The sequence below is a fragment of the Orbicella franksi genome, chromosome 9 (assembly GCF_964199315.1).
Source record: "Orbicella franksi chromosome 9, jaOrbFran1.1, whole genome shotgun sequence".
NCBI classification, from domain to species: Eukaryota; Metazoa; Cnidaria; class Anthozoa; order Scleractinia; family Merulinidae; genus Orbicella; species Orbicella franksi.
The window spans coordinates 26,562,770-26,574,381 of NC_138153.1; the positions used below are offsets into that span (position 1 = coordinate 26,562,770).

The 11,612-nt window shown below is 38.8% G+C and overlaps 2 protein-coding genes across 3 annotated transcripts in view; one reads left to right on the forward strand and one right to left on the reverse strand.

The window, feature by feature from the left end:
- LOC145498201 (uncharacterized) overlaps positions 1–11,612 on the forward strand; it is a 172,041-nt gene that overhangs the window by 103,061 nt on the left and 57,368 nt on the right. The window lies entirely within an intron of this gene.
- On the reverse strand, positions 168–11,598 carry LOC145497429 (uncharacterized). The gene is made up of 4 exons (XM_081477233.1): positions 11,367–11,598; positions 6,582–6,652; positions 4,772–4,856; positions 168–903 (listed from the first exon to the last, which is right to left on the reverse strand). The coding sequence occupies exons 1-4, from the start codon at positions 11,596–11,598 to the stop codon at positions 869–871; spliced, it is 423 nt and encodes a 140-aa protein (XP_081333359.1). The 3' UTR covers positions 168–868.

An 11,612-nucleotide genomic window follows, 5' to 3' on the forward strand; every position in this document is an offset into this window, starting at 1 on the left:
AAAAATGACATTTGACAAAATTACTATCTGCACTGTTATTGAATATTAATCAATTTGAATGACTATGAAGATCGGGGCTTTTCAAGATCGTAAACATTTGCGTTTGTTGAGAAAATGTTTCATCATTTTCTTGCTTTGCCTTAGAAACCAAATTAATTCATCGGCAGAAAACAATTTTTTCCCCTACTCGATTGCGAATAGTAAGGTAACGAAAATTGAAAATTACATTCTTTCAAACAGAGCCAGTGAAACTTGTACCGCAGGAAAAATATATTGGACATTAATTTTATCCTGCAGTTTTAACCAGGCTAAAATGAAGCCCTAATTTTTTCGGTAGCCAGTGTAAGGAATAACTTTCCTCCTGTAAACAGACGATTTTGTCTTCCTTAACTTACATCACCACTATTTCATGTTGCGGGAGAAACGAAGAACTAACAAAAGTGGGAGATTTCCAAAGAATGATACAAATTGAGAATTCAAAATAATTATAACGAGAAATGATATAGTTTTAGTGCTGATAGGAGTTACCTCAGAAACACAACATATGGCGCATCAACAGATTTGAATAGAGACAGAGCAGATTTAAAATGTTATCAGTCGAAGTCTTTCCCAATCCTAACCACCCTTATTCCTGCTATGGTAATTGTAAACTTCGTTTTTTTCTACTACGGCGTTCAAGTTTCCTTCTTTTGGTAGCTAATTTCACTATCGTGTCAAGACCCCTTTGTTTGTCACAAAGTCCGATTCCAAAAACTATTTCTCAGCAGTAAGAGATATCTAACCCGTCACTGGTACATACACTATTCAGTAGACATAACAAACCTATCGGCTAGTCAGTCTCAGCCATCGCCCATGGTGTATGATCAATTCATCTTGAGCTTTCCACCCAGAAAAGCGTCCTACCTGGAATAAATGAAAACAATTTCTCCGCATTCAGTTACCACAATATTACCTATGTTTATTTTATATTATTATATTTAGTTTATAAATATTACATGTATTACGTTTTGCCAAATTCTCGCTATGAAACATAACGTTAGCGAAAATTACTTCTATGGATTTAAATGACAAAACCATAGCTTCATTACAAACAAATTCCCGGGCGTTTTTATTAAAGGTGACAAGCAAACAAGATTAACTTTCTAAATTGTTCAGCCTAACAGGTTTTAAAAATCCGGCCGATCCGCACAAAATGTGAGCTAAGCAACAGAAGTGGCCAAATTTCGTGACTTTTCACAGTTATGGGGAACATAACGTGACTTCACGTCCTTAGATTTTCCTTTTTTCTAAAATATACCATGAATCCAAGATGGCGCATCCAAGATGTATGATCTCTTTTTGGCCAGAAATGACGTGATAACTGCCACGCAATTTGAACTTAACACCAGGTTCGCTTGATTTGTCTAACGTTTAGAATTTTCAAGATGCACGCAGTGGAAGAGAATCTTTTTGCACCTCCCCCACCCCTCCCCCCCTCCCCTTAACACGCCCAAGAACATTACTGAAAAAGGCCTTGCTACAACCACAACAAATACGATTTAACTTAAACTCTTACAAAAGTAAAAAGAAGCGAATTCCAAAGCGTTGAGCTAAGAGCAGTTCCTAAAAGGACAAAACAAAGGAATGCGTTGACATGAAAATGGGGACAGCGGACGGTGGCAAGAGCGCATGCTTCATGATGACATTGTCACCTGCACGTGAATCGAACGTTTCAGGAAAATTAACTAGCACGCATTTTTTCTGATCGTACTTTTTAAAAGCTGCAAATTTTGTGAACAAAACCAGGAGACGAGATCATCGACTTTGGCACAAACGCGGTATTTACGGCAAAATTTATCGTTGATTCTGAATTCTGATATTAATCACTTTTATGATTTCATCATACTAAACAAAAATTATGAAAACTATCTTGCAGTAATAAAAGGAACCAAAACAAAACAAACAGAAACAAGCCAACGCTATTTGATTCAGTTTTGCGATAGCATTGCACAATTCCTGTGTGGTGTAGTGGAGATCATTCTCGCTTCACAGTCCAGATCAACACAGGTTCAATGATGGCTCAGGACTTTTTCTTTTTCCTCTTGTTTTGTTGTTGGACGCGCCTGTTCACTGTTCTGACCTCTTAAAACTTTTAAAGAACAGGAAAGGATATAAGCAAAGCCACAAATAATATGTTGTGGTTAACCACTTCAATTCTCCGCGTGACTTCTAAGAAGGAATCTTCGTCGAGACATATTGAATACTTTCACCAAGGTAAAATGCAATATTAGCAGCATCACTCTAGTAGCAGTAACGCTAAATTTTGCTAGAGAAAGCAAGGGAACCAAAATACCAAATTATAAAATAACTCAGTGAGCTACTACACGCGCTCTCATTGGTCGATAGGTGTGTTTAGATGAGGGTATGTAAACACGATTGTGACGTTTTAGATTCGCGGTTTTTTTGAGAATTATTTTATAAAAGCAATAGAGTACTTTTCCCGTGTTTACATAGCCTCATCTAAACACTCGCGGGGTAGGGAGAATTCTCGAAAATTATGCAAACCCTCGACTACGTCTCGGGTTTGTATAACTGTCTCGAATTCTCCCAACCCTCCTCGTGTTTAGATGAAGCTATGTAAACACGGAAAAGTGCTCTATTGTTTTAAATATTGACTACAAAACTTTCTCAAATGCCTATCACGTCTAGATTGTCACATGAATACAAAATAAAAGGTTCCTAAGGTCTAGTAAAATACACTTTTTCACGAATTCCACCAGCCAGAAAAAGAAACGATGAAGGGTGTATAGATCTGTTGAAATTCACACAGCAGATTAAACAAATCCTCTGAGAAAAGGATGCTCGTGATCTATTTCTCTTCTCCCCCCTCCCCACCCCTACCAAAATTAACTTAAACGCTCCCGAAGAAAAATCTCTTCTCTAAAGAAAAGGTCCTCACCCTGTAAAGACAGTAGTTTGACTCTGTCGTTTAAACTGTCAGGTGCACCAGATCTCTCATGCGCTGGTGTGTAGAAAACAAAGTCACCTACATATCGATAAATGATCGGAAGAGTCACGAAAGGCGACGACCACGAACCATTTCCCATCGTGCATTTTTGAAAGCCATTAAGGTCATTCCCCAGTATTGCATTGTGCATCCCTACTGCACATAATTTCACGCCTGATTAGTGCGCGCGCCAAGAGGTAAATCGTCATTTTCCCGCAAACGAGTATGGTGACCTATCATTTTTTTCTGTTGTCTTAAATTGAGTAATAAATTTCTCTGTGTAAAATAGATATGGACCAATTCTCGGTGTAGGACAAAAAACAATCGTCGGAAACGTGAATTTAGCAAGCAATCGTGACTACAATAATGGTGCTATTATAAGGATTTATTGGGTATTAACAAGGTGCCGTTGCTCCTAAACAAACATGGGGACCCCTCATTTTTATTTCAAAATTCAAGTTCCTATAATATAAACAATCAATAGGCAAAGTTCCACAAAAATCTCAGTGCAGGTTCTATTTCAGTGGAATGACCTTAAATAGCAAACGCACAATTTAGGGCGACATTTATCCTAGTTGTCTGAAAACCATCAATATATCATTAACATATTCATAAAAGATCTTAGAGTATTCAAATGTAAATTACGCAGAAGCTGTAATATTTGATTGATTAATTGTAATGACAATCACATGTGTACTGAGTGGTGTAGTGTAGATCATTGTCGCTCCTCAAACCAGAGTTCCAGAGGACCACAAGTCTGATAACCACTCGAAGTCTTAATCTTTCCTTTTCCTTCTTTTTTATTTTTATTTTCATTTTATTACCTTCGGTGGATGCGCTTTTTACTGTTTGTAACCCCTTTCAAAATTTCGATCGAATGCAAAAGAAAACAAAAAGATAAAAAAGCGGAACTGTCCGTGGTTGACTGGTACATGTAATGCGAGCCTGACACATTTTGTATTTTTAAATTTCGAGTCTGAGACTTCAAAGTGTTTATATGCGAGACGTTCAGACGTCATTTATTGAGCAAGCCAACAAATCGGAACTTCGAGTCTTTCAAAAAGTCTTGCAAAAAGCGAGACTCCAAGACAGCTTTGAGATCGATTGAGATCGATTTAAAAATTTTTAACACACACACAGACACACAAATATACTTTTGAATGTCTAAACGATTTACGAAAGACAAACTTTACCTCAACTTCAAGCGACTGCAAAAGCTTTATGCACTGGTCAGCAGATTCATTAAAAACATGAATAGATGGAAGGAAGGAGGGAAGGAGCGAGTGAAGGAGTGAAAGTCAATGTCCTACCTAAACTCAGAAATGACATTTTCTGAGTAAAAAGAGTAATTAAGTTGTTGGACTTGTCGTAGAATTTGATGATGTGGGGGTAACAATCAAGTAAATTCCCAGGGGTAATTCCACCCCAGGGGAACTCCCATATAAATAGGACAGGGTGCTCGTCATACCTTAGGGGATAAAAACAGTTTTGTTACCTCTTAGGGTGTTCAGCCTTAAAAGGTCCACATCAAGAGCTCTTGTGGTACCTTTTAGGGTATTGGGCCGCAAAAAAATATGACAGGAGATAATTTATTGTTTTAGAATTGGTACCTCTTAGCGGTGAAAAAACTTCAAGCCACACCCACAAAAAACAGGATCTTGATACCTCTTGGGGGGTCTTTTCAAAATTCCCGACGAGCACCCCCATCTTTTTTATTTGGGAGTCCCCCTTACGGAGAATCTGTTACATTTTCGGGTTGACCAATACATAAGAACACGTGTTTACCTGGGTCATAGACTGCAATAAAATCATCAATATCTTGAATGATGGTACATGGTGTTTGCCCTCTTCTTGTCTTATCTTGATTTTTCTCCACATGAAAAATAGAAGGACCAGAAAGATTTAAATCAAATGATTAATGGCTGGCATAGTGTGCTAACTGGTTCCTAACACAAGGAACCTGGCCAGACACTTTAAACAAATCCTGTCTCAACAGGCCCAGGAGCATAAATGGCTACTACTACTGTTTTAGCCTTCTACACAGATGTTGTATGGGCTTGTCACACAATCTTGCATGAAGAGCGTGATTGCGTGACAAGCCTGAAGAGCATCTGAGGCTAGGTCTGTTCCAGTCACCCACTAATTCTAGGAACAAGGCGGGGCAAGAAAATAAAACTGGGGGCCATCTGAGATGGACTAGCATCTCATCCAGGGAGAACAGGAATACAGTTCTTTCAATAGGATCTGAAGCGAGTGGCTGCTCTGGTGTAACAACTGTCAGAAAGTAATAAGAGGGGCCCAGAATAACTTCCTCTAGGGCAGTGGGGGGCTGGGCGAGGGTGGGTGGGGGGCGTATCATACCCAAATACTATTTTAGTATGAAGAATGAATTACATGTAACATGATCTGAGGATGTGTTCTACATTCAGTAGAAAACATGACAAGTTATCAGTGAAGTTTAGAAATAAAATAATATTTACCACAAATGACTACAACTTTTGCCATAGATCTGTCTTTAGTAACTTCAAGCTTAAATGGGTACTTTTTAAAGTCTATTCTTGATTAGTAGAATCTACTAGTACACTAATGCAAATGCTGCAATGTGATTGGCTGAGCTACATGTACTCATATACTATCAGCCATTAGAGTGCAGTGGCTGTCGGACGTCCACAAAATACGACGTTTTTATTGTTTTCCGAGGTTTTGGAATAAAGTTTAGATGTAAATGGATAATTAAATTCCTGAGAAGTCTAAAAGAAGGACATTAACGGTTTCTTAACTTTAAAAACTTGAAATTATTGAAAAAACGGGTGTGCACGCATAAACAACTGCAAATTTACCAAGGAGAATTCAATGCGTGCGATTTTGTTAAAGCGTAAAGTTCCATAATGTTTGGACAAATAAATAGAAACCATTATTTGCGTTTAATTTAGTTAGAATTCTATTAAAACAATTAGATCATTCGCTCTCGATTTCTATGAGGCAATAGTTGATTTGGCCTTCGGCCTCATCAACTATCACCTCGTAGAAATCTTGAGTTCATAATCTAATTGTTAATTAGAGTTGATTTAAAGATCACAAAAAAAAATAAATAAACCAAAATCAGAGGTTCATCTTTCCATTTGCCATTTGCTGTATATCAATCTGTCATGGATATGTGGGTAAAATGTTTATCGCCCTGGAACTCCCTTGCAATCCCTTCAGGGGAGGGGTGTTGGATGCTACAGATAGGGCCAAAGCTTCCAACAACTGACCAGTCTTGACCACCTTAGTAAATGGAAAACTTATTTGCCCAAAACAATTAATCTGGTCTACCCCACCAAGCACATTAATGACAAGTACTCAAGTCATACACCCAAAAAATATTATTTTCCACTATGTCAGCTAAAAATTTTGACTACATGTACTTGTACTTGAAAGTGAGATTAAAACTCATTGTTATGACAGGGTTTTTTTTTCTCACTTGCTTCAACTGCTGCAATGGCTTTTTCAATTCAACAACTAGAATTAACAGGACAGATAATCTCTGGCACTAGGAAAAGTAATATGCTTGTATAGACGTATTTTTTCACAAAAATATAAAACATTTCCATACCTGGGCAACTGTTATTACTGAACTCTTCCTTGTAAGCTTAACAGGAATTATCATAGTGTGGTACTTTTGGACTGAAATAAATAAACAAAAATATTATAATAAATAAATAATTTTGAAAACAACTCAACTTTATTTAGTACAAATGGCTCTTGTACAGTCTCGTACTAGTGCAACCAACCTGCACAGCAAAACATACATTGCATCTCAATAGCCTAAAATGCTTAATTTTTGTAATTGATTTCAAATTATGTATCAAGCCAGTAAGACAAGAAATAAATTATTTAGAAAAATGGCTCAGTTAGATTCAAGAGGAAGTCTAGTGAGCTGCAGTAGGAGAGGGGGTCGGCAGGGGTGACTGGAATGGAAGGGGTATGCCAGAGCTTACATGCAGGGAGTTAGGGAGGAACTAAACCATCTTCTTGATGCTCTGTTAACAATAAGTGAAGGAAAACCTCCCTCGCTGTGGGGATGCCTTTTCCAACATAACAACAGAGGAGCTTTGGCACTTGCTAGGTCTTAATACATTCTGGAACTTTTAAATGAGTATGAGATAGATGATCCAGTCCAAACTATGAGAACTGAAAGAACAGCCGAGAAATAACAGTTAGACGAGCACAAAGCAAATGAACACCCAAACTCAACCCAACCAAACAACCAGATTGCTGAAAGTGTAGAGAAATGCCTGCACTCTACAAACAGATGCAACCCCCCCCCCCCCCCATCTAAACAACCAAACTGAATGAACAGGCAAATTAATGCAAACAAAAACAAGGATGAACACACCCAAACTGAACAAACAGATAGCTGAGAGAACAGAAATCATCTGTATTATAAAACTTCTTTTCAACCTGATTAATTTATGAAGGAGAAATTACTTGGTGCTATGATACCCTATAATTTTTTCCTAAAAGTCCTTTTATTAGTAACAGAAGAAGAAACAGGGAAAATTATAAAAAATTTTGTAGAATAGATTTTGCTTAAATTAAAAAAAATGGAAATTTCCAAGTTGGAGGCGATTCCACTCCACAATTTTTTTTACAATTTCGCCAATGCATTACGCATTTGCTGTTGAAAATGTTTTTGCATTCAAAAAGTAAGGTCACTGGATCAGGTTTTGAGATATTAGCTTTGTGGTTAACAAATATTTCTTGCATGTCCTAAGCGCAAATTAAAATCTCAACTTTCCAAGAACACCCCTCGTGCACGTGTGAAGGTGGTCTGCTTATCAGTTAAGCCTGCAATTCCATGCGAATAAACACAAATTAATAGTTTTCTTTTTTGCTGTTGTTAGCAGCATAAGCGGTAGAAGAAGAGTACACTGAATACCCGAAGGTGAGATTGGCCAAGTAGAAAGAACAAAGAAAACATGAAAAGTAGTTTTTTCCTGCTCTTTGTTTAGATTGATAGCCAAGGCGATCGATCGCAACATCAACATCGCAATTTTCCTTTACGCTCCAGCAGAGCGGTTTAAATGAATGTTTTTCCTTTGAAGCTCTTTGAAATTCCCTGAAGGATGGATGTTTTCGAAGGTACATGGAAAAATAACTGATAACACATTAACAGCTTACTAAACTTGGTGGAAACAAAGTTTCACGATATAGGCCTCATGCCGCCATGTTTTCTTTATTTCTGCAAACTTTAAATTTTGTGCGCCATATCGCAATCCTTCAGGTGATTGCATGATGCCTCGCACTGAAGTGCGCGCTAGAGCCCAGGCATCTCATGGAAATATTACTGTTTTGAGCCTCCTTAAGGGAGGTCCTTCTTAATTGGGTGATTCCAGAAAATATCCATATGCTACCACGGGCGGCATGGACATTTTAACCCCCCTTGCCTTAGGGAATTCCAAAATGTTCTATCCCCCATACCCTCTGAATTCCAAAATCGATAACCCCTCCTCCCCTCCGGAATTTCCAATTTTTTTTTCAGACCCTTTGGAATTCCTGTTTGACTGCCTAAAACTTGCACTGAACGGGAAACTTGCGCTTTTTTCCCCCTTGAAGAAAATTCTGCTCACAATTTTCGGTCAAGCAAACAAGCAACTCAAGTTTGTTACCATTTAATAAAGTACATCATAGCTTTCCCTTCTAAGTGTGATCTTGAAGGTCTTGAAGTTGCTTACCACCAAATAAAACTTTTTGTTTTCATTTCATTAGCTTCATATTTTCAGGAGAGAAGATCATGTTGATACCAGTGGAAGATGTAACTGAAGTTCACGATGTGCAGTCTCCCGCCATATATTGAAAACTGCATTCATCGAGGAACTGCTGACCACTAGCAATGCAGCCTACAAATCTGTCAGGCATTCCATTTGGAAACAAGAGACTGGTGCGAGTTTTTCTCACGGATCGACAGTTTTAGATTGGAAAGAAACACAGACTTGTTTTATATTTTATTAATCTAATTCATCCACTTTAGGGCCTCTTCAATGTGGAGCTCGCCGCACTATCCATCCGCTCACTTTTCTGCATGATTGCTAGCACCTGCCTGATTGATCTTTATCCTGCTTCAGCGGTGGGTTCGCGCTTGATGATTTACAAACTGGAAAATTTATCAGATCAGCGATTTAAAGCGAAGCTTTTGCCATCTTCCCTCTCTGGAAACTCAGAGCTGAAACCCCCCCATGCATTTGGGATTCCAAACTGCATTAACCCCCCGCCCCCAATGCCTTCAGTCCAACAACAATTCCCCTCTCCCTTGGAATTCCAAGATGTCACCCATGGTATGGTATGAGGGGTGTGAAGGGGTAAAATGGGAACTGGGATTTGCCCTTTTTTGGGCTGGGAAATGGGATTTACTGCACTGGAACTGGGATTCAACCACTGAGAATGGGATAAACAATTTTGAAAATGGGAAAGGCATTTTTATTTTAGCGCTCTCTGACCCTATTTTTTGACACCACTACTTAATCGAGCCTATTCTTTTGAATAAAGAATTAAAATTCAGCATCATTAGACCTCAGTAGACACATAGAATCATCATATTTTTTTATTTCCGCGTTCTAGCAATCAGGCTCCACACAGTCTTAATATTAGAGACTTTTAGATTCACGTTTCCCGCGAACGGCTAACTGCTAGGGATCACGTAACCAGAGCCAGACGTCACGTTTGAGGTTTTCAACTCGCGTTTTGAACGTCAAGAAGTAGGTTTTCACATAAGTCATTTACAACAAGCTTTATTGCCTTGAATTGTATTTTATGCCACGTACAAATGCTGAAACCGAATAAAATGACCCTTTTTCTTCAAATCGGATGAATGTTTCAGGCAAATAAGCAATTACCTAGCCTTTTGTTGTTATTTGAAGAAAGGCACTTATCCTAAGTGGAAATCCAATATGGCAGCGGCTTAAGTCGAATGTGTGTTTTGTGATGCTTTAGTTCTTTAGAAAACTACACATGCTAGAAAACATTTTTTTTCAAATTCAGCATTATTTTGACAATTTCTACTGCATTGACAGGATGATTTCTATTTGCTCCAATTGACTTCAATCTAAATCTGTTTTCATCCGAATGGTGAACGGCAAACGTCTAACCTCAAACCGGAGTTTGACCTTTGCGGTAAATGTGGTCAGCAGTTTGTTGTTGATGGAATGATATGTGCATGTTTGCAGGTGGCGGGAATGTGACGAGTACAGCAGCAGCGAAAGTGGAGACAGTGAGTCTGACGAGGATTGTGCACGTGGTTTCAATATGGTTATGCCAACAAGGGTTGGAAGACAAAGACCGCTCATCAGAAGAATGAGAGATTTTCTGCAGTCACAACAAAAGGCTAGGTAATTGCTTATTTCCCTGAAACACTCATCGGATTTGTAGACAAAGAGTCACTTTATTTGATTTCAGCATTTGTGAATCCAAACGACGTCAGTCCGCACTCTTAATTAATTATACACATTAGTCTGCAGACAATCACTGGGAATGGGATTTTAGATTGGTAACTGGGATTTGGACCAAATTTAAGCTGGGAACTGGGATTTGGTATCCCCCTTCATGACCCTCTGGTATGGATATTTCCTGGAATCACCCAATAGACCTTTCTCGCTCAGGCGTTTTGTTTTCCCATTACAGACCACGTGATATTCTCTAGAGAGTGGTTCTTTTATCCATCTTAAAATTATTTATTCATATGCACACGACTATTTGAAAATTTGAAAGGAAGAATTCTCAAGAGTATCATCACATGGTCTGAAATTGGGCAACAACCCGCCCAGTCAAAAAAGTTCTATTAGATTCGGTGCATGTAAAATGCGACATTTAAACAGGCCTTAGCTCAAGTCTTAATATTATGACTATTTGCCCTCAACCCCGAAGGGGGGGGGTACTTTGGGAATTTCTGGGTGGGGATGTGCCGCTGGGACTCTGGACCCTTAGCCTATACAAGAACTAGTTCAGCTGAATTTTGCTAACCTATACTAGAGTAAACTCCCCAAATCCCCCCATCTATCGACACTGTTGAGGCTGATTTGCGTAGATTTAAACTTGCCGATTTGATTTCTTTATATTTTTGAGTGGCAATTCCCGGTTTCCTTACTCTAGATAAAATCTTCAACCAACCAGTCAGTTTTGTGAAAAATGATACCCTATTCTATACCCAAATGCTCTGATTTATATACCCTATCCTAGAGTAAACTGCTTGAAAACCATACCCTTCACAGCGGCACATACCTATATAGAACCCCCCCCCCCCCCCCGCCCCGCCCGGGCACTCAACGAACACGACTTGTAAATAAAACACATGTTTGCGAAATATACAGCTAACGTGATCAAAGAGTCACATGAAAGTTCATACCATTTGCTTGTTTCTTTTTCCATGTGATAACAAATCCCCCTTTCTTAGATAAAGAAGCCCATGGACGCAGCTGCTTTCCTGTATCATTTGGACGGTTACTTCCTTGCCAATTTAAACGTACGGCGAGCGGAGGGTCATCTTCAGAAAACTCTGAGCTTGAACCGTCCGGAGCTAAACCTCCTCTATCAATGGTTTGACCCTTGTCTGAGATCAACCACTTCGGAGCAAACATTTTGATCAAATAGT

Excerpts from the sequence above, each read along its gene's own strand:
- LOC145497429 (XM_081477233.1), bottom strand. The coding sequence starts at position 11,598 with ATGTTTGCTCCGAAGTGGTTGATCTCAGACAAGGGTCAAACCATTGAT. Across the intron at positions 6,653-11,366 it reads GAAAAAGAAACAAGCAAATG|TCCAAAAGTACCACACTATG; the intron begins GTATGAACTTTC and ends TATTTATTTCAG. Across the intron at positions 904-4,771 it reads TATTGCAGTCTATGACCCAG|GTAGGACGCTTTTCTGGGTG; the intron begins GTAAACACGTGT and ends CATTTATTCCAG.